Genomic DNA, 25,519 nt, shown 5'->3' on the forward strand with positions numbered 1-25,519 from the left:
ATGTGGGAACCATCATTTGGCAACTAGCATGAAATATCTCATAAAATTACAAAAATATGAGTAATCATTCATGACTTATTTACATGAAAACAAAATTACATATCCTTTATATCTAATCCATACACCAACGACCAAAAACACCTACAAACACTTTCATTCTTCAATTTTCTTCATCTAATTGATCTCTCTCAAGTTCTATCTTCAAGTTCTAAGTGTTCTTCATAAATTCCAAAAGTTCTAGTTTCATAAAATCAAGAATACTTTCAAGTTTGCTAGCTCACTTCCAATCTTGTAAGGTGATCATCCAACCTCAAGAAATCTTTGTTTCTTACAGTAGGTTATCATTTTAATACAAGGTAATAATCATATCCAAACTTTGGTTCAATTTCTATAACTATAACAATCTTATTTCAAGTGATGATCTTACTTGAACTTGTTTTCGTGTCATGATTTTGCTTCAAGAACTTCGAGCCATCCAAGGATCCATTGAAGCTAGATCCATTTTTCTCTTTTCTAGTAGGTTTATCCAAGGAACTTAAGGTAGTAATGATGTTCATAACATCATTCGATTCATACATATAAAGCTATCTTATTCGAAGGTTTAAACTTGTAATCACTAGAACATAGTTTAGTTAATTCTAAACTTGTTCGCAAACAAAAGTTAATCCTTCTAACTTGACTTTTAAAATCAACTAAACACATGTTCTATATCTATATGATATTCTAACTTAATGATTTAAAACCTGGAAACACGAAAAACACCGTAAAACCGGATTTACGCCGTCGTAGTAACACCGCGGGCTGTTTTGGGTTAGTTAATTAAAAACTATGATAAAATTTGATTTAAAAGTTGTTATTATGAGAAAATGATTTTTATTATGAACATGAAACTATATCCAAAAATTATGGTTAAACTCAAAGTGGAAGTATGTTTTCTAAAATGGTCATCTAGACGTCGTTCTTTCGACTGAAATGACTACCTTTACAAAAACGACTTGTAACTTATTTTTCCGACTATAAACCTATAATTTTCTATTTAGATTCATAAAATAGAGTTCAAAATGAAACCATAGCAATTTGATTCACTCAAAACGGATTTAAAATGAAGAAGTTATGGGTAAAACAAGATTGGATAATTTTTCTCATTTTAGCTACGTGAAAATTGGTAACAAATCTATTCCAACCATAACTTAATCAACTTGTATTGTATATTATGTAATCTTGAGATACCATAGACACGTATACAATATTTCGACCTATCATGTCGACACATCTATATATATTTCGGAACAACCATAGACACTCTATATGTGAATGTTGGAGTTAGCTATACAGGGTTGAGGTTGATTCCAAAATATATATAGTTTGAGTTGTGATCAATACTGAGATACGTATACATTGGGTCGTGGATTGATTCAAGATAATATTTATCGATTTATTTCTGTACATCTAACTGTGGACAACTAGTTGTAGGTTACTAACGAGGACAGCTGACTTAATAAACTTAAAACATCAAAATATATTAAAAGTGTTGTAAATATATTTTGAACATACTTTGATATATATGTATATATTGTTATAGGTTCGTGAATCAACCAGTGGCCAAGTCTTACTTCCCGACGAAGTAAAAATCTGTGAAAGTGAGTTATAGTCCCACTTTTAAAATCTAATATTTTTGGGATGAGAATACATGCAGGTTTTATAAATGATTTACAAAATAGACACAAGTACGTGAAACTACATTCTATGGTTGAATTATCGAAATCGAATATGCCCCTTTTTATTAAGTCTGGTAATCTAAGAATTAGGGAACAGACACCCTAATTGACGCGAATCCTAAAGATAGATCTATCGGGCCCAACAAGCCCCATCCAAAGTACCGGATGCTTTAGTACTTCGAAATTTATATCATATCCGAAGGGTGTCCCGGAATGATGGGGATATTCTTATATATGCATCTTGTTAATGTCGGTTACCAGGTGTTCACCGTATGAATGATTTTTATCTCTATGTATGGGATGTGTATTGAAATATGAAATCTTGTGGTCTATTATTATGATTTGATATATATAGGTTAAACCTATAACTCACCAAAATTTTTGTTGACGTTTTAAACATGTTTATTCTCAGGTGATTATTAAGAGCTTCCGCTGTCGCATACTTAAATAAGGACGAGATTTGGAGTCCATGCTTGTATGATATTGTGTAAAAACTGCATTCAAGAAACTTATTTTGTTGTAACATATTTGTATTGTAAACCATTATGTAATGGTCGTGTGTAAACAGGATATTTTAGATTATCATTATTTGATAATCTACGTAAAGTTTTTTAAAACCTTTATCTATGAAATAAAGGTTATGGTTTGTTTTAAAAATGAATGCAGTCTTTGAAAAACGTCTCATATAGAGGTCAAAACCTCGCAACGAAATCAATTAATATGGAACGTTTTTAATCAATAAGAATGGGACATTTCACTTTACAACCAATCCTATCAGTAATTAACCCAATGGCTTCGGCATTAACCTCCAACCCATACAATTAACTCTTACCCATATTGATCTTTAAACCCGAGGCATCTTCAAAGCATTTCAATAGTTTGACCACATTAGAAAAGTTCACCTTGCTCCATTCACCCACAAAAAGTGTGTCGTCTGCATATTGGAGATGCGAGAGGACAATCTCATCCTTGCCAATTTTAACACCTTTAAACATACCCCTATTGATAGCCGTGGTGGTAAAAACATTCAGGCCTTCAACCGCCAATAAAAAAAGGAATGGAGACAAGGGATCCCCTTGTCGGATATCTCTTTCGGGTCTAAATTCTTTTGTATGTGACCCATTAATCAAAATAGAAATGGATGCTGACGAGAGGCACGCGTATATCCATTTAATCCACCTAGACCCGAAGCCCATTTTTTCCAGCACATAAAATAAATACTTCCAATTAACACAATCGAAAGCTTTAGTGAAATCCAATTTAAAGAAAAAAGTTTTTTTTCTTACGAGATTTTAAGTCAGAGAGGGCTTCATTCAACACAAGTATGCCATCAAGAATTGATCGTCCTTTTAAGATAGCACATTGTTCGCACCCGATGAGTTTTGGCATAACATTACGTAGTCTCAGCGCGAGAATTTTTTAAACGACTTTGTAGTAGCTATTGATCAGGCTAACAGGCCCGAACTATGTAAGATCCAAAGGAGAGTTAACCTTCTGAATAAGAGAAACAAAGGATGCATTGCGCCCAAGAGAAATATCCCCATTTTCCCAAAACTAGTAGATAGCGTTCATCAGATCAAGCTTTATAACATCCCAATACTTTTTGTAGAACTTGAAGTTGAAACCATCGAGACCCGGAGCTTTCGAGCTGTCGCACTCTTTAATAGCGGCCCAAACTTCCGGTTCATCAAAAGGCAGCTCGAGTGCAGAATCCTTTGAATCAGACAAACGATTATGAACATAATCGAAAAGGGTCGGTATAGATGACTTGGTTTCAGAAAATAAACTTTTATAGAAATGGTGTGCTTCATCCTTAATTAAAAGCGGATCTTCTTGCCATTCCCCGGCTATGGTCTGACCACGAATATTTTGCTTATTGTTCCGCCTTTTAATAACCGAGTTATAAAAATTTGTATTGTCCTTTCCCTCCGCAGCCCATCTAAATCTTGATTTTTGCCGTAACATATTACTTTTTGTGAGTTCCAAATCAGCCCATTTCTTCTTAGTTTCTAACCAGCGAGATCTCTCTTCATCATTGATCAGGTCTTCTTATATATATATATATGTATATATATATATGTATATATATATATATGTATATATATATATATGTATATATATATATATATGTATATATATATGTATGTATATATATATATATATACACATACATATATATATATATATATATATATATATATATATATATATATATATATATATATATATATATAATGGTAAATTAATCATTCATCATCGATTATTTAACGATTTTGAATGTTTTTGGCTTATAAAAATATAGATTATGAGAGCATTTTGATGCAGAGTTATGAATCTAAAAAAAATTAAAAAAAAAAATTTGATTTTGCTTATCCCTACTTAGCCACTAAAATTGCTTAACCATGGATTAAACCACTATATTTTTTGGAAATTATGTTTTGGAGGGGAGTGTTTGATATACAAGTAAGTTAATATTATGTTCTTCCGATAATTAAGAGGTGTTAATTTCTCTAATATGTTCAAGCTCAATATCGATTGAGGAATATTTACTTGAATCCTTAATTTAAGTGAGATCTAAGAGGTAAATCTCAATTGTTAGATCAATTGCAGATGATTTCTCATCACCTTCAAATCGTGGGAAAATGCAACAGTACGTTCATGTTCTTCATCACCTTCAAATTGTGAATTTTTCTCATGATGATTCTTACAATGAATTGAGCTGAAATACATGATCTATATCATAATTGTAAACCTCGTTCATCATCAAATTGAATTAACAACAACAGATTTGAAGTTATTTGATTCGTGTTCTTCGTTCCTCAAAATGTCAAGGGGATTAGGTCTCCAGAATAATCTGTAACAATTCGAGAAAATGTGAAAATGATTAAAACCTCAAAGACAAAACCGGTCTGGGGATGCATGTAGTCATTCAAGAAGGAATCAAACCCACCGAGTAAAGGAATTAAGGACCAAAGGTCAAATTCCGAAGTATCCAACAATCTCAACAACCGATTCAGACTGGATGAAGATTCAGTGAGTTGTAAGACAAATAACCGAAGCTAGAGCAACAAGTAAAGAGAAGCCACCACTAAGAATCTGTGGTGAAGATACCGAGCAAGGTCAGCCTATACGTTAACATAATTTCAGGACCCGTCCTAATCCATCTGGACGAATACATTACATTTGGTTACATCGCGAGGTACTTGACCTCTATATGATACATTTTACAAACATTGCATTCGTTTTTAAAAGACAAACTTTCATTACATTGACAGTTGATGGCATGCATACCATTTCATAATATATTCAACTATAATTGACTTAGTAATAATCTTGATGAATTCAACGACTCGAATTCAACGTCTTTTGAAATATGCCATGAATGACTCCAAGTAATATCTCTAATATGAGCAAATGCACAGCGGAAGATTTCTTTCATACCTGAGAATAAACATGCTTTAAGGTGTCAACCAAAAGGTTGGTGAGTTCAGTAGTTTATCATAAACAATCATTTTCATCATTTTAATAGATCACAAGATTTTCATTTCATTTCTCATAAATATACGTCCCATGCATAGAGACAAAAATCATTCATATGGTGAACACATGGTAACCGACCTTAACAAGATGCATATAGAATATCCCCTATCATTCCGGGACTCCCTTCGAACATGATAAATTCGAAGTACTAAAGCATCCGGTACTTTGGATGGGGCTTGTTGGGCCCAATAGATCTATCTTTAGGATTCGCGTCAATTAGGGTGTCTGCTCCTTAATTCTTAGATTACCAGACTAAAAAGGGGCATATTCGGTTTAATAATTCAGCCATAGAATGTAGTTTCGATTACTTGTGTCTATTTCGTAAAACAATTATAAAAGCAGCGCATGTATTCTCAGTACCAAAAATATATATTGCAAAAGCATTTAAAAAGGGAGCAAATGAAACTCACTATAAAATATTTTGTAGTAAAAATATTCATACGACAGAACTGAACAATGCAAGGTTGGCCTCGGATTCACGAACCTATATCAAGTATATATATATTAACACACAATAGAAATCGAACAAGTTTATATATATTATTATTAATAATATACTTGTTATATTATATGTTATATAGAGAATTTATATTTAATTTATATACTTTATATAACTAATACTTATCATATTAAATTTCTAATATAGTAATTTCTCATTAAAATATTATTTAATATAATATGTAATATTGATATTAATGTAGTTATGTTTTTTGTTATAAATATATTTTTATATATAAAAAAAAATCTTTATTTGATATATTAATAATACTAATAATAATAATGATAAAAATAATACTAATTATGATAAAAATCATGATAATTCTAATAATAATAATAATAATAATAATAATAATAATAATATAAATAATAATAATAATAATAATAATAATAATAATAATAATAATAATAATAATAATATTAATAATGCTAATAAAAATATTTTACCATCATTATCATAATCATAATCTAATCATTATTTTTAATCTAATCATTAATCTAAACATCATAATTTTAAGTAACCCAGATAAGTTTAAGTCTTGAACTTTTATCTTATCCTATGTGTTTAACTTATCATTATCATTTCATTATTATCTTTAATTGTTTACCTTTTTATTCTATGATTCAAGTATTAAATTTTATCTTTTATCTATACATGTATATACTTATCATATTATTATTAAACTATTGTCAACTTATTAGTGACAGTGTTTTATCATAATACTTATTAACAATCATTTTTCATATTTATTAACCATAACCATTAACTATCTTCATATGTTCACATACTTATTCACAAGTTATATTAATATTAATCATGATAATAAACATGTTCATGTTAAATTTCAACTAGTGTTTAAATAAAACATTTAATTTAAATTAGGGATTAAATTAAAGTTTATACCATCTGTAAATTTAAGATCAATACACAAGTGTGTGTGGTGTGACGTTCCAACAGCCCGTAAGAGTTACTGCAGTCCAATACGAGCCCAATTACTAAAGTATGGTTAGATTTTGGGAGTCTAACTAGTCACTAATATCCTGCGGCCCAATAGGCCCAACAGTAAAACCCAGTTACAATAAAATCAAAAATCACGGCCCATTAACACAAAAATAATATCGATCAAATTAACCAGCTGGATTCCATCTATCATCAATCATCATACTTCACACCTTATCATCATTAAAACCGTTACCACTCTATCTCATCATATAATCCTTATCATCAACACATCATACCTTATACACTGTCACCTTCTTCTTCCATCATTATCGTCCATGTAACATCTATAATAAACTAATTTTTATTATTATGATATCATTATCATCTTCTTTATTTGATATCATCATTCTCATGTTATTGTTGTTGTTATTTGAACATAGATATAGTAGTTGTAACGTCCTCCAGATAGGGTCTGGAAGAAACGTCATTAATATCAAATAAACCAACATATTATAATATACGAGAACAATACTACATGATAGAATCAAACTTTATTGAGAGTACGCAGCGGAAAATGAAATGTCTTTACAAGAATTGAAATTACAATAAATTAAATGTTTCAAATGCAAGAATAGTAAATGCGATATCTCTTGTTCCTAAGTCCAAGTAGCATCACATAAGCAGTAAGTAAGTAAGCTTGAATCAATCATCACCTGAGACAAACATGCTAAAGTGTCAACCAAAAAGGTTGAGTGAAATCATAGGTTTAACAAAAGTAGTTATCGTTGTTTTTAGACCACAAGATTTAGTTTGTAAAGTTGATCTCCCGCAGGATCAAAAATTTATGCCAATGCGTGATATTTAGACTAAACGTTCAAGTTTTCCCCAAGATAAGTTATTGTTTATACTTATCGATTTAATTTTATTATTAAGTAATACAAAGACTTAGTCAAATGTATCGGGGACGTTACTCCCGATAGGCCTACCCCCAATAATTAAGCATGCAAGCAGCAATTAAAAATATCACTGTAGGGACTTAGTCGGACATAGCCGGGTATAGCATAGTTTTAGCAGTTGGTACTTGTGTAACGACCCTGGATTTTCCAACGTTTACTTATTAATATTTATTATTAATACTTGTGATTAAATGAATGTATGGTTTATATACATTTAGTTGTTACCGCAAATGACTTTTAAATGCCCGACACGTCTTTGTGACATACGTACATTACACGAATAATATTTTCAGGTATTATTTACATTCATGATTAAGTTTTATTAATCATTTTGATTAACTATGGTTATTAGTTAATTACTTGGACTTTAATTGGATTAACTTGTGAATTACTTGAACTTGGGCTTTGATTATGTTAATGGACTTATAAGCCCACTCTACTTAACTAAATGGATTAATTAGCCCAACACTCATGTAAGTATCACTTTAGAATTAAACTAGATTGTTTTGTGCACATGGAATCTTGTTACATGTTACTTGCCATGCAAACACATCTTATAACCATCTTTTTTAAGCCTTTACATGTAAGAACCTAGTGGACTAATCTCTTCCCCCTCCCCTTGAGTGAAACCGTCGGCCTCCAAGAAGCAAGAGAGAGTTTTTGTTTCACTTTTTGTATTACTTTATCTTGCATTCTCTCATTTCAAACTCACACTTCAAACTTGCATTTCTGTTTCTCTCCATTCTCTCTCAATATTGTAAGTAACATGAACAAACTTCCTCTCCTTTTTCCTTGACAAAACTAAAACTTAAATCATCATTATCATCATCTTTTGCTTGTGTAACTACTTGCTCTTTGTTTATTGTTGATTACTTACTAGTTACTAAGAACCAAACTCTTTAGTTTGTTCTTCATATTATCTTGTATTTACAAGAACACACAAGAACTAAACTCTCTAATTTATGTTCTACATTTATTGTTTTAAAATATTAAAGTCCATGTGTTGTAAAAACCATACTTGTGATTCATGTTTGTGAACTTAAGGTTTACATTCTTAAAGATCAAGACTTTGGCTTGAATCTTTAAAGTATGAACAACCATGACTTGTTACTTGATTACTTAGTTTATTACTTCATTTCTTTACACTTTAAATTCATGATTTATATTGTTCTTGGTCAAGTGTTACTAGTTAACTTTGATCTCATTTTTCTTGAACCAAAGTTAACTTTATAAGTTCAAGAACATGGAAGTATAACTTTTTAGTTATAACTTCATACACTTGTGTTAGATTTAACTTAATAACTTTAGATCTAGACTTTTGAGTCTTGGATCTTCAAGATCTAACTAAGAACTATGTTCTACAACTTAAGATCTTGATTAGTTAGCTTACTTTCAAGTTTGTAGTTCAATATTACTTTTATATTTCATGTATGTGTTAAATCTAAGATTTTGATGTAACTTTGGTTCATCAAGCTACTTGCAACACTTAAATGAGTTGTGCTACATGTCTTAGACTTACACAAGTGTTATGATGGTGAAACCTTGGTTAAGATGATGCAAACACATCAAAGAGTTGTACACTTGAAGCTATATGCATCAAGGATGAGAACCGTGATAAGCATCGAGCACCAAGAACCCACCGGAACCTACTGTTTACTATTTTCTGGAACACACCCGAATACCTGGGCTACTAAAAATTTGATTTTCAGTTAGCTCTGTTCGAGTAGATAATTTTTCATTTAGGACTCGTCTTAATCCGAGTTACAGTTTAGGATTTATGTCCCTCCGAGTGTCACTATGTCTTTTAACGTTGTGCTGAAAATTCTGACCTACTCGCACTTAGACCGTCGCCACGGTCAAACGAAGACGAGTTTGCTTCTGAAAATTTTACCACAACTAAATACGGAGCCATGGCCACTGGTCTCACCTTATTTCAGTAGGTATAGAGGCCGTGGTGACTGATCGAAGTCAGCCTTTGTTTTAAACTCTTTTCATGAACGAAACTTACTTTACACCTTTTGTTTATGATGAATGATGATGACCTTTAAGACCTAATTTACATACATTTAAACCTATTGGGATGATTTACTGATTTAGTACTATTTGACTTAGGTTGAGGACTTTCCAGGCCTACGTACTTGCTTACTTCCCTACTCGACTTTACCACTGTGGCCGGGTATGAAAGCCGATATTGCTAAATATGTAGGAGAATGTTTGACGTGTTCTAAGGTCAAAGCTGAACATCAGAAACCATCAGGTCTACTAAAACAACCTGAAATCCCGGAATGGAAATGGGAAAAGATTACCATGGATTTCATTACTAAATTGCCAAGGGCTGCAGGTGGTTATGATACTATTTGGGTAATAGTTAATCGTTTCACCAAGTCAGTACACTTCCTGCCAATGAGAGAAGATGATAAAATGGAGAAGTTGGAATGATTGTATTTGAGGGAGGTTGTCTCCAGACATGGAATACCCGTCTCTATTATCTCTGATAGGGATGGTAGATTTGTTTCAAGGTTCTGGTAGACATTGCAACAAGCATTGGGGACTCGTCTAGACATGAGTACTGCCTATCATCCACAAACTGATGGGCAGAGCGAAAGGACGATACAAACACTTGAAGACATGCTACGAGCATGTGTTATTGATTTCAGAAACAGTTGGGATTGACACCTACCGTTAGCAGAATTTTCCTACAACAACAGTTATCATTCTAGTATTAAGATGGCGCCGTTTGAGGCACTTTATGGTAGAAAGTGCAGGTCTCCGATTTGTAGGAATGAAGTGGGGGATAGACAGATTACGGGTCCGGAGATAATACAAGAAACTACCGAGAAAATCATCCAAATTCAACAACGATTGAAAACCGCCCAGAGTCGACAAAAGAGCTACGCGGATAGTAAAAGAAAAGATATTGAGTTTGAAATTGGAGAAATGTTCATGCTTAAGGTTTCACCTTGGAAAGGCGTTTTTCGATTTGGTAAACGGGGGAAAATAAATCCAAGGTACATTGGACCATTCAAGATTATAGATCATGTCGGACCAGTAGCTTACCAACTGGAGCTACCTCAACAACTCGCGGCTGAACATAACACTTTTCACGTCTCGAATTTGAAGAAATGTTTTGCTAAAGAAGATCTCACTATTCTGTTGGACGAAATCCAAATCAATGAAAAACTTCATTTCATTGAAGAACCCGTCAAAATAATGGATCGTGAGGTTAAGAGACTTAAGCAAAATAAGATACCGATTGTTAAGGTTTGATGGAATGCTCGTAGAGGATCCGAGTTCACCTAAGAGCGTGAAGATCAGATGAAGAAGAAATACCCGCATCTATTTCCAGAAGATTCGTCAACACCTTCAACAGCTTAAAATTTCGGGATGAAATTTATTTAACTGGTAGGTACTGTAGTGACCCGAACTTTTCCATGTTTATATATATTAATTGAGATTGATATTTACATGACTAAATGTTTCCAACGTGTTAAGCAATCAAACTTGTTAAGACTTGATTAAATTAAATAAGTTTCATATAGACAATTGATCACCCAAGTTGACTGGTGATTCACGAACGTTACAAATTTGTAAAAACTACATGTTGTGGTATATATAGACACATATATATATATATATATATATATATATATATATATATATATATATATATATATATATATATTGTTGACATGAGATTATGATGAGTAAGTATCTCACTAAGTATATTAACAATGTGTGATATACATAAGAAATGAGATTACTAAGTTAAGAAACTCGAAATGATATATATAACGATTATCGTTATGATAACGTCTACTAAATACATATGTATCATATTAAGATATTGATACACTATATTTAACATGATAAAATGATATTTAAATATATCATTAAGTGTGTTAACAATGAACTACATATGTAAAAACAAGACTACTAACTCAAGAATTACGAAATGAGACTTATATGTAACGATTATCGTTGTAACGATATTTTAATGTATATATCATATTAAGAGATATTCATACATCATAATACCATGATAATATAATAATTTAACATCTCATTTGATATAATAAACATTGGGTTAACAACATTAATTGAGATCGTTAACTTAAAGGTTTCAAAACAACACTTACATGTAACGACTAACGAAGACTTAACGACTCCATTAGAATGTATATACATGTTGTGTTTAATATGTATTCATACACTTTTGAAAGACACCAAGACACTTATCAAAATACTTCTACTTAACAAAAATGCTTACAATTACATCCTCGTTCAGTTTCATCAACAATTCTACTCGTATGCACCCGTATTCGTACTCATACAATACACAGCTTTTAGATGTATGTACTATTGGTATATACACTCCAATGATCAGATCTTAGCAGCCCATGTGAGTCACCTAACACATTTTGGAACCATCATTTGGCAACTAGCATGAAATATCTCATAAAATTACAAAAATATTAGTAATCATTCATGACTTATTTACATGAAAACAAAATTACGTATCCTTTATATCTAATCCATATACCAACGACCAAAAACACCTACAAACACTTTCATTCTTCAATTTTCTTCATCTAATTGATCTCTCTCAAGTTCTATCTTCAAGTTCTAAGTGTTCTTCATAAATTCCATAAGTATAGTTTCATAAAAATCAAGAATACTTCCAAGTTTGCAAGTCTACTTCCAAGCTTTCTAATCCATTCCAAGTAATCATCTAAGATCAAGGAACCTTTGTTATTTACAGTAGGTTATCTTTCTAATTCAAGGTAATATTCATATTCAAACTTTGATTCAATTTCTACAACTATAACAATCTTATTTCGAGTGAAAATCTTACTTGAACTGTTTTCGTGTCATGATTCTGCTTCAAGAACTTTCAAGCCATCCAAGGATCCTTTGAAGCTAGATCCATTTTTCTCATTTCCAGTAGTTTTATCCAGAAAACTTGAGGTAGTAATGATGTTCATAACATCATTCGATTCATACATATAAAGCTATCTTATTCGAAGGTTTAAACTTGTAATCACTAGAACATAGTTTAGTTAATTCTAAACTTGTTCGCAAACAAAAATTAATCCTTCTAACTTGACTTTTAAAATCAACTAAACACATGTTCTATATCTATATGATATGCTAACTTAATGATTTAAAACCTGGAAACACGATGAACACCATAAAATCGAATATACGCCGTCGTAGTGAAACCGGTGGCTGTTTTGGTTTGGATAATTAAAAACTATGATAAACTTTGATTTAAAAGTTGTTCTTCTGGAAAAATGATTTTTCATATGAACCTGAAACTATATCCAAAAATCAAGGTTAAACTCAAAGTGAAAGTATGTTTTCTAAAATGGTCATCTAGACGTCGTTCTTTCGACTGAAATGACTACCTTTACAAAATCGACATGTAACTTATATTTTCGACTATAAATCTATACTTTTTCTGTTTAGATTCATAAAATAGAGTTCAATATGAAACCATAGCAATTTGATTCACTCAAAACGGATTTAAAATGAAGAAGTTATGGGTAAAACTAGATTGGATATTTTTGATCTTTTTAGCTACGGGAAATGTTTAACAAATCTATACAAATCATATCCTAGCTAACTTATATTGTATTATACATGTATTCTAATATATTATGTAATCTTGGGATACCATAGACACGAATACAAATGTTTTGACATATCATATCGACCCATGTATATATATTATTTGGAACAACCATAGACATTCTATATGCAGTAATGTTGGAGTTAGCTATACAGGGTTGAGGTTGATTCCAAAAATATATATACTTTGAGTTGTGATCTAGCCTGAGACGTGTATACACTGGGTCGTGGATTGATTCAAGATAATATATATCGATTTATTTCTGTACATCTAATTGTGGACAATTAGTTGTAGGTTACTAATGAGGACAGCTGACTTAATACACTCAAATCTTTAAAACAAATAAAAATGGTTGTAATTATATTTTGATCATACTTTGATATATATGTACATATTTGTATAGGTTCATGAATCGATCCGTGGCCAAGTCTTATTTTCGAGGAAGGAAATATCTGTGAAAGTGAGTTATAGTCCCACTTTTAAAATCTAATATTTTTGGGATGAGAATACATGCAGGTTTTATAAATGATTTACAAAATAGACACAAGTACGTGAAACTACATTCTATGGTTGAATTATCGAAATCGAATATGCCCCTTTTTATTAAGTCTGGTAATCTAAGAATTAGGGAACAGACACCCTAATTGACGCGAATCCTAAATATAGATCTATTGGGCCTAACAAACCCCATCCAAAGTACCGGATGCTTTAGTACTTCGAAATTTATATCATATCTGAAGGGTGTCCCGGAATGATGGGGATATTCTTATATATGCATCTTGTTAATGTCGGTTACCAGGTGTTCACCATATGAATGATTTTTATCTCTATGTATGGGATGTGTATTGAAATATGAAATCTTGTGGTCTATTGTTACGATTTGGTATATATAGGTTAAACCTATAACTCACCAACATTTTTGTTGACGTTTAAAGCATGTTTATTCTCAGGTGAATACTAAGAGCTTCCGCTGTTGCATACTAAAATATGGACAAGATTTGGAGTCCATGTTTGTATGATATTGTGTAAAAATTGCATTCAAGAAACATGTGTCGATGTAATATATTTCTATTGTAAACCATTATGTAATGGTCATGTGTAAACAGTATATTTTAGATTATCATTATTTGATTATCTACGTAATGCTTTTAAAACCTTTATTGATAAAATAAAGGTTATGGTTGTTTTAAAAATGAATGCAGTCTTTGAAAAATGTCTCATATAGAGGTCAAAACCTCGCAACGAAATCAATTAATATGGAACGTTTATAATCAATATGAATGGGACATTTCAGTTGGTATCCGAGCGTTGGTCTTAGAGAACCAGAAAATTTGCATTAGTGTATCTTATCGAGTTTGTTAGGATACATTAGTGAGTCTGGACTTCGACCGTGTTTTCTTTAAAAATGATTGCTTAACATTTGTGTTGGAAACTATATATTATTAACATGTAAATATTATGTGATATATTAATCTCTTAACATGTTTGATATTGTGTGATATATGTCTACCTCTAGCACAAATCCCATTGACTCACCTAATAATAACGAAGAGTCGAATATATATTGGCAAGATTCACAAGTTCCCGAAGAACCGAAAGAAGAGGAAACAGAACCGGAAGAAGAGGAACCGGAAGAAGAGGAACCAGAAGAAGAGGAACCGGAAGAAGAAGAGGTTCCGGAGGGGGGAATAGTAGGAACCACAGAAAACCGGTCAAATAAAAGAAAATCCTCAACCAATGGACCAAAGTTAATAATGGTCAATGGTGTTTCCGCTAAGGAAGCAAAATATTGGGAAAATTACCAATTTTCCGATGAATCGGATCCTGATGAGGATTCCGATGATGTTATAGAAATTACCCCGACCCAATTTAATGAGGCAAAAGAAAATAATAAGGGAAAAGGCATCAAAATAGAGAAATCTGATTCCGACCCCGATGAACTTTATATGTACCGTCAACACCCGTATTTTCAATATCGTGACAATAACCCGGGAACCTCTAAACCACCAGGTTTTTCTAAACCAATGTGGAAAACGATGACTCGTATTAGAGGAACATCATATATCTCTAGAAGATTAGGAAAAAGAACCAAATCCGAAGAAGAAGAAACCAGTGATTCAGATTAGAGGGGTATGAGCATGTTGTGTAATAAATGTATTGTAGTATGCTTGTACTTTTATGTTCTATGTAAAAATTGCTTGTATTGTTTGTTATTACGAATCTAATCCTTGTCTATTTTACAGTATAAAAACAAAATGGACATTAAGGGTAGACAACCGAATATTTTAGAAGACCTACCAGAGGATATGATTGAGGAAATCTTGTCTAGAGTCGGTCAGAATTCATCAGCACATTTAGTTATGGCGAAATTAACTTGTCAAACATTTGAAAGACTTTCCAGAAATGCCTTAGTTTATAAAAGGCTTTCCTTTGATAGGTGGGGTATATCACATTGGGGAGACTTTAAGTTACGCCGTGTTTTCTTTAAAGCGTTAAATGCGGGGAACCCAAATGCAATTTTACGCTACGGGTTAAGAACCTATTTTGACTTAACATATCCCAACATAGGATTTCGTGAATTAGAAAGAACTTCTAACATACAACATAAAGAAGCATGTTATGCTTACGGGTTAGTGATGTTCGCTTCTTACCAAAGTGAGAAAAAGAACATCGGATTGCAGCTTTTAAATAAAACTTTCCCACAAGTGACAGATTCAGTAGTTGGGGTGAGAAACAAGGTTTTTAGATTATTACGGGGCTGTTGGACATTACGAAACCCTCATCCTTTTGACAACATTACAACATGCTGCCTAGCTAATGGTCATAACGGTTATTTTCCACAAGACCAAGGATGGGAAGTCATCTTAGTAAAACCAGAATAATGACTTTTTTCTCTGGACTTATGAATTACGTGTCTTTATTTCCTTTGCCGAACAACTTGCGTATTAACTAGATTTATCTTCAAAACTGTCCTGTATCATAGTGTACTATATTTCATGTTATATGTAATATAGCGAAGTTGTAAGTTTGAAGAATATTTGTATGTGATATATTATTATAATCAGTTTTTCATATGGAATTGTAGTAGTTGAATTGTATATTAGCTACTAAGTATGAACTTAACGGGTAGGTAGTACCCGAATTTAAACTTATAAAATGCTAATATGAAGAAAAAGCTTTTATAAATGAGTTCATATTATGCTACGAGATACTATTGACTACTCTTAATGTTCTGTATGATTAAATTGTTTCATTTAACTATTTTGAAGGAAATGGCACCGACTACTCGACATACCTTGAATATGAGCGAAGAGGAATTTCGTGCCCTTCTTGCTTCAAACATAGCCGCAGTACAGGCCGCGCTACATACCAACAATAACTCTGATCTAGCAATACAGCTAACGGCGCAAGAAATCGTGTAGGATGCTCCTACAAGGAATTCACTGCCTGCAAACCTTCAGAATTTGATTTGATCGAAGGACCAATCGGATTGAAACGGTGGACCAAGAAAGTTGAATCGGTGTTTGCCATAAGTAAATGTGCTGAAGGAGACAAAGTGAAGTACGCTACGCATACCTTTACAGGAATTGCGTTAACATGGTGGAATACCTATCTAGAGCAAGTGGGAAAAGATGCTGCTTACACGCTACCGTGGTCAGCATTCAAGCACTTGATGAACGAGAAGTACCGTCCCAGAACCGAGGTCAATAAGCTCAAGTCAGAACTTAGAGGGATACGAACACAGGGATTCAATATTACTTCGTACAAAAGACGATTCACAGAATTGTGCCTATTGTGTTTGAGAGCGTTCGAAGATGAGGAAGAGAAGATCGACGCGTTTGTGAAAGGGTTACTGGAGAGAATCCAAGAAGATAGAAGTTCACACGAGCCTGCCTCCATACAAAAGGCATGTAGAATGGCTCAAAAACTAGTGAACCAGATTGAGGGAAGAATTAAAGAACAGGTGGCCGAAGAGGCTAACGTGAAGTTAGTCAAAAGAAAGTGGGAGGAAAACAGTGATAAGAGTCACCAAAACAACAACAACTATCCCAACAATCTCAACATTAATCGCAACTACAACAAACGGCACAACAACAACAACAACTACAACAATCATCCCAACAACAATAACAACCGCAACAACAACAACAACAACAACAACAATCAGAAGCAGCTATGCCAAAGGTGTGAAAAGTATCACTCAGGGTTCTGCACCAAATTTTGCAACAAGTGTAAAAGAAATGGTCATAGCGCGGCGAATTGTGAGGTCTACGGACCAGGTGTTAACAGAACGAAAGGAAAAAATGGTGTCGGAACGAGTAATGGCAGAGCAAGTAGTGTCGGAGCAAGTTATGCCAATATAGTTTGTTATAAATGTGGAAAATCGGGCCACATTATTAGAAATTGCCCGAACCAGGAGAACACGAATGGACAAGGCCGCGGAAGAGTTTTCAATATTAATGCGGCATGGGCACAGGAAGACCCGGAGCTTGTTACGAGTACGTTTCTTATTGACAATAAATCTGCTTACGTTTTATTTGATTCGGGTGCGGATAGAAGCTATATGAGTAGAGATTTTTGCGCTAAATTAAGTTGTCCATTGACGCCGTTGGATAGTAAATTTTTACTCGAATTAGCAAACGGTAAATTAATTTCAGCAGATTATATATGCCGGAATCGAGAAATTAAACTAGGTAGCGAAATATTTAAGATTGATTTGATACCAGTAGAGTTAAGGAGTTTTGATGTAATAGTTGGCATGGACTGGCTGAAGGAGATGAAAGCAGAGATCGTATGTTACAAAAATGCAATTTGCATTGTACGAGAAGAAGGAGAACCCTTAATGGTGTATGGAGAAAAGGGCAACACGAAGCTACATCTTATTAGTAATTTGAAGGCACAAAAACTAATAAGAAAAGGTTGCTATGCTGTTCTAGCACACGTCGAGAAAGTACAAACTGAAGAAAAGAGCATCATTGATGTTTCCGTCGCAAAAGAATTTCCCGATGTATTTTCAAAAGAATTACCGGGACTACCTCTACATCGATCTGTTGAATTTCAAATAGATCTTGTACCAGGAGCTGCACCAATAGCTCGTGCTCCTTACAGATTCGCACCCAGCAAGATGAAAGAACTGCAAAGCCAACTACAAGAACTATTAGAACTTGGTTTCATTCGACCAAGCACATCACCATGGGGAGCTCCTGTTTTGTTTGTCAAGAAGAAGGATGGTACATTTAGGTTGTGTATTGACTACAGAGAATTGAATAAACTTACCATCAAAAACCGTTATCCACTGCCGAGAATTGACGACTTATTTGATCAACTACAAGGCTCGTCGATTTATTCGAAAATCAATTTACGTTTTGGATATCATCAAATGCGAGTAAAGGAGGATGATATTCCAAAAACTGCTTTTAGGACGCGTTATGGTCATTACGAGTTTATGGTTATGCCGTTTGGATTGACTAATGCACCAGCTGTGTTCATGGACCTTATGAACCGAGTGTGTGGGCCATATCTTGATAAGTTTATCATTGTTTTCATCGATGACATACTTATTTACTCAAAGAATGATCAAGGGCACGAAGAACATTTGAGAAAAGTGCTAGAAGTATTGAGGAAAGAAAAACTGTACGCTAAGTTTTCAAAGTGTGCATTTTGATTGGAAGAAGTTCAATTCCTCGGTCACATAGTGAACAAAGAAGGTATCTAGGTGGACACGGCAAAGATCAAAACCGTTGAAAAGTGGGAAACCCCAAAAACTCCGAAGCATATACGTCAATTTTTAGGATTGGATGGTTACTACAGAAGATTCATCCAAGATTTCTCCAAAATAGCAAAACCCTTGACTGCATTAGCGCATAAAGGGAAGAAATTTGAATGGAAGGATGAACAAGAGAAGGCGTTTTAGTTATTGAAGAAAAAGCTAACTACGGCACCTATATTGTCATTGCCTGAAGGGAATGATGATTTTGTGATTTATTGTGACGCATCAAAGCAAGGTCTCGGTTATGTATTAATGCAATGAACGAAGGTGATTGCTTATGCATCTAGAGAATTGAAGATTCACGAACAAAATTATACAACTCACGATTTGGAATTGGGTGCTGTTGTTTTTGCATTAAAGACTTGGAGGCATTATTTATATGGGGTCAAAAGTATTATATATACCGACCACAAAAGTCTCCAACATATATTTAATCAGAAGCAACTGAATATGAGACAACGCAGGTGGATTGAACTGTTGAATGATTATGATTTTGAGATTCGATAACACCCGGGGAAGGCGAATGTGGTAGCCCTTTGAGTAGAAAGGACAGAGAACCAATACGGGTAAAAGCTATGAATATAATTATTCGTACTAACCTTACTACTCAAATAAAGGAGGCGCAACAGGGAGTTGTAAAAGAAGGAAAGTTGAAGAATGAGATACCCAAAGGATCAGAGAAACATCTTAATATTCGGGAAAACGGAACCCGATATAGGGCTGATAGAATTTGGGTACCAAGGTTTGGAGATGTGAGAGAAATGGTACTTAAAGAAGCATATAAAACCAGATATTCAATACATCTCGGAGCGGGAAAGATGTATAAAGATCTCAAGAAACACTTTTGGTGGCCGGGTATGAAAGCCGATATTGCTAAATATGTAGGAGAATGTTTGACGTGTTCTAAGGTCAAAGCTGAACATCAGAAACCATCAGGTCTACTACAACAACCTGAAATCCCGGAATGGAAATGGGAAAACATTACCATGGATTTCATTACTAAATTGCCATGGACTGCAGGTGGTTATGATACTATTTGGGTAATAGTTGATCGTCTCACCAAGTCAGCACACTTCCTGCCAATGAGAGAAGATGACAAAATGGAGAAGTTGGCGCGATTTTATTTGAAGGAGGTTGTCTACAGACATGGAATACCCGTCTCTATTATCTCTGATAGGGATGGTAGATTTATTTCAAGATTCTGGCAGACATTGCAACAAGCATTGGGGACTCGTCTAGACATGAGTACTGCCTATCATCCACAAACTGATGGGCAGAGCGAAAGGACGATAGAAACGCTTGAAGACATGATACGAGCATGTGTTATTGATTTCGGAAACACTTATGATCGACACCTACCGTTTGCAGAATTTTCCTACAACAACAGTTATCATTCTAGTATCGAGATGGCGCCATTTGAGGTACTATATGGTAGAAAGTGCAGGTCTCCGATTTGTTGGAATGAAGTGGGGGATAGACAGATTACGGTTCCGGAGATAATACAAGAAACTACCGAGAAAATCATCCAAATTCAACAACGATTGAAAACCGCCCAGAGTCGACAAAAGAGCTACGCGGACAGTAAAAGAAAAGATATAGAGTTTGAAATTGGAGAAATGTTCATGCTTAAGGTTTCACCTTGGAAAGGCGCTGTTCGATTTGGTAAACGGGGGAAACTAAATCCAAGGTACATTGGACCATTCAAGATTATAGATCATGTCGGACCAGTAGCTTACCAACTGGAGCTACCTCAACAACTCGCGGCTGTACATAACACTTTCCACGTCTCGAATTTGAAGAAATGTTTTGCTAAAGAAGATCTCACTATTCTGTTGGACGAAATCCAAATCAATGAAAAACTTCAGTTCATTGAAGAACCCGTCGAAATAATGGATCGTGAGGTTAAGAGACTTAAGCAAAATAAGATACTGTGAGGTTCGATGGAATGCTCGTAGAGGACCCGAGTTCACCTGTGAGTGTGAAGATCAGATGAAGAAGAAATACCCGCATCTATTTCCAGAAGATTCGTCAACACCTTCAACAGCTTAAAATTTCGGGACGAAATTTATTTAACGGGTAGGTACAGTAGTGACCCGAACTTTTCCATGTTTATATATATATTAATTGAGATTGATATTTACATGACTAAATGTTTCCAACGTGTTAAGGAATCAAACTTGTTAAGACTTGATTAAATGAAATAAGTTTCATATAGACAATTGATCACCCAAGTTGACCGGCGATTCACAAACGTTACAAATTTGTAAAAACTACATGTTGTGGTATATATAGACATATATATATATATATATATATATATATATATATATATATATATATATATATATATATATATATATATATATATATATTGTTGACATGAGATTATGATGAGTAAGTATCTCACTAAGTATATTAACAATGTGTGATATACATAAGAAATGAGATTACTAAGTTAAGAAACTCGAAATGATATATATAACGATTATCGTTATGATAACGTCTGCTAAATACATATGTATCATATTAAGATATTGATACACTATATTTAACATGATAAAATGATATTTAAATATATCATTAAGTGTGTTAACAATGAACTACATATGTAAAAACAAGACTACTAACTCAAGAACTACGAAACGAGACTTATATGTAACGATTATCGTTGTAACGATATTTTAATATATATATATATATATATATATATATATATATATATATATATATATATATATATATATATATCATATTAAGAGATATTCATACAACATTAATTGAGATCGTTAACTTAAAGGTTTCAAAACAACACTTACATGTAACGACTAACGAAGACTTAACGACTCCATTAGAATGTATATACATGTTGTGTTTTAATATGTATTCATACACTTTTTAAAGACACCAAGACACTTATCAAAATACTTCTACTTAACAAAAATGCTTACAATTACATCGTCGTTCAGTTTCATCAACAATTCTACTCGTATGCACCCGTATTCATACTCGTACAATACACAGCTTTTAGATGTATGTACTATTGGTATATACACTCCAATGATCAGCTCTTAGCAGCCCATGTGAGTCACCTAACACATGTAGGAACCATCATTTGGCAACTAGCATGAAATATCTCATAAAATTACAAAAATATTAGTAATCATTCATGACTTATTTACATGAAAACAAAATTACATATCCTTTATATCTAATCCATATACCAACGACCAAAAACACCTACAAACACTTTCATTCTTCAATTTTCTTCATCTAATTAATCTCTCTTAAGTTCCATCTTCAAGTTCTAAGTGTTCTTCATAAATTCCATAAGTATAGTTTCAGAAAAATTAAGAATACTTCCAAGTTTGCAAGTCTACTTCCAAGCTTTCTAATCCATTCCAAGTAATCATCTAAGATCAAGGAACCTTTGTTATTTATAGTAGGTTATATTTCTAATCCAGGGTAATATTCATATTCAAACTTTGATTCAATTTCTACAACTATAACAATCTTATTTCGAGTGAAAATCTTACTTGAACTGTTTTCATGTCATGATTCTGCTTCAAGAACTTTCAAGCCATCCAAGGATCCTTTAAAGCTAGATCCATTTTTCTCATTTCCAGTAGTTTTATCCAGAAAACTTGAGGTATTAATGATGTTCATAACATCATTCGATTCATACATATAAAGCTATCTTATTCGAAGGTTTAAACTTGTAATCACTAGAACATAGTTTAGTTAATTCTAAACTTGTTCGCAAACAAAAGTTAATCCTTATAACTTGACTTTTAAAATCAACTAAACACATGTTCTATATCTATATGATATGCCAACTTAATGATTTAAAACCTGGAAACACGATGAACACCATAAAATCAGATATACGCCGTCGTAGTGAAACCGGGGGCTGTTTTGGTTTGGATAATTAAAAACTATGATAAACTTTGATTTAAAAGTTGTTCTTTTGGAAAAATAATTTTTCATATGAACATGAAACTATATCCAAAAATCAAGGTTAAACTCAAAGTGAAAGTATGTTTTCTAAAATGGTCATCTAGACGTCGTTCTTTCGACTGAAATGACTACCTTTACAAAAATGACTTGTAACTTATATTTACGACTATAAACCTATACCTTTTCTGTTTAGATTCATAAAATAGAGTTCAATATGAAATCATAGCAATTTGATTCACTCAAAACGGATTTAAAATGAAGAAGTTATGGGTAAAACAAGATTGGATATTTTTGATCTTTTTAGCTACGGGAAATGTTTAACAAATCTATACAAATCATATCCTAGCTAACTTAAATTGTATTATACATGTATTCTAATATATTATGTAATCTTGGGATACCATAGACACGTATGCAAATGTTTTGACATATCATATCGACCCATGTATATATATTATTTGGAACAACCATAGACACTCTATATGTAGTAATGTTGGAGTTAGCTATACAGGGTTGAGGTTGATTCCAAAAATATATATACTTTGAGTTGTGATCTAGCCTGATACATGTATACCCTGGGTCATGGATTTATTCAAGATAGTATATATCAATTTATTTCTGTACATCTAACTGTGGACAACTAATTGTAGGTTACTAACGAGGACAGCTGACTTAATACACTCAAATCTTTAAAACATAATAAAAATGGTTGTAATTATATTTTGATCATACTTTGATATATATGTACATATTTGTATAGGTTCGTGAATCGATCCGTGGCCAAGTCTTATTTCCGAGGAAGGAAATATCTGTGAAAGTGAGTTATAGTCCTACTTTTAAAATCTAGTATTTTTGGGATGAAAATATATGCAGGTTTTATAAATGATTTACAAAATAGACACAAGTACGTCAAACTACATTCTATGGTTGAATTATCGAAATCGAATATGCCCCTTTTTATTAAGTCTGGTAATCTAAGAATTAGGGAACAGACACCCTAATTGATGCGAATCCTAAAGATAGATCTATTGGGCCTAACAAACCCCATCCAAAGTACCGGATGCTTTAGTATTTCGAAATTTATATCATATCCGAAGGGTGTCCCGGAATGATGGGGATATTCTTATATATGCATCTTGTTAATGTCGGTTACCAGGTGTTCACCATATGAATGATTTTTATCTCTATGTATGGTATGTGTATTGAAATATGAAATCTTGTGGTCTATTGTTACGATTTGTTATATATAGGTTAAACCTATAACTCACCAACATTTTTGTTGACGTTTAAAGCATGTTTATTCTCAGGTGAATACTAAGAGCTTCCACTGTTGCATAATAAAATAAGGACAAGATTTGGAGTCCATGTTTGTATGATATTGTGTAAAAACTGCATTCAAGAAACATATGTCGATGTAATATATTTCTATTGTAAACCATTATGTAATGGTCATGTGTAAACAGTATATTTTAGATTATCATTATTTGATAATCTACGTAATGCTTTTAAAACCTTTATTGATAAAATAAAGGTTATGGTTGTTTTAAAAATGAATGCAGTCTTTGAAAAACGTCTCATATAGAGGTCAAAACCTCGCAATGAAATCAATTAATATAGAACGTTTATAATCAATATGAACGAGACATTTCAGTATACATACGCACTTGCCAAGTGTACTTTCAGGGGGTTATAAACGTTAAGTTAGTTACCAAGTGCCCACGGTTAAACATATACTTTATCATACTGTTTTGAAACGCTCTTTGTAGCACTGAAATCTCGTGGCCTACCTTACATACTGTTATACTTAAACTATAGCTCACCAACCTTTGTGTTGACGTTTTTAAGCATGTTTTTCTCAGGGGCTTAAGGTTGCTTCCGCTGTGTACTAGTCTTGCTGTAGACACCCGCTGCTTTAGAGATGTCACTGCATGAACGTTTATCTTGCATTTATAAACATTATTACTTTTGAAACTATGATTTGTAACGACCTAAGGGTCACGTACAATTATTAATTGCTTCTATTCATAGAAGCATACTTTTGATGTAAAACATTCGACGTTAGTTATGACGTCACCTTTTATCATGAATGCAAACGTATTTTGAAATAGCATATAGTGTTTGACCTTGTATTGATCCTGTTGTTGATGATTCGTACACGATGGTTTTGTACGGGGCATCACAACTTGTGTCTAAATTGTAAAATGTAAATACAGCCTGTGTCTCACCCCAAGAAAAATAAAAGTAAATAAGTTGCGCAATAGTAAGTGGGGCTATGAATTCACCTTAGTAAGTAGAGAGAGAGAGCTAGTTATTCCTTGAAATAGAAAGTTGGACGAGTGAGCAGAAAAGTCAACCTATGACATTTAAGAGTAGTAAGTGTTTTTGCCCAAGTTTAAGTAAATGTTTAAGTACGATAGTGTTGTAAGTATAGTTCGTTTTACTAAGTTTCCTTTCCTAGTAAGTTTCTATTTTTAGAAAGTTTCCACTTTTGGTAGGTTCCTTATTTTAGTA

General features: G+C 33.0%; 1 protein-coding gene across 1 annotated transcript; it reads right to left on the reverse strand.

The window, feature by feature from the left end:
- Positions 1-2,539: 2,539 nt before the first annotated feature.
- LOC139849256 (uncharacterized mitochondrial protein AtMg01250-like) lies at positions 2,540-2,914 on the reverse strand. Its single transcript, XM_071838916.1, has one exon. It carries the CDS (start codon positions 2,912-2,914, stop codon positions 2,540-2,542), a length of 375 nt encoding a protein of 124 aa, XP_071695017.1.
- Positions 2,915-25,519: the final 22,605 nt, after the last annotated feature.

Source organism: Rutidosis leptorrhynchoides, chromosome 5, assembly GCF_046630445.1.
Source record: "Rutidosis leptorrhynchoides isolate AG116_Rl617_1_P2 chromosome 5, CSIRO_AGI_Rlap_v1, whole genome shotgun sequence".
Taxonomy (NCBI): Eukaryota; Viridiplantae; Streptophyta; class Magnoliopsida; order Asterales; family Asteraceae; genus Rutidosis; species Rutidosis leptorrhynchoides.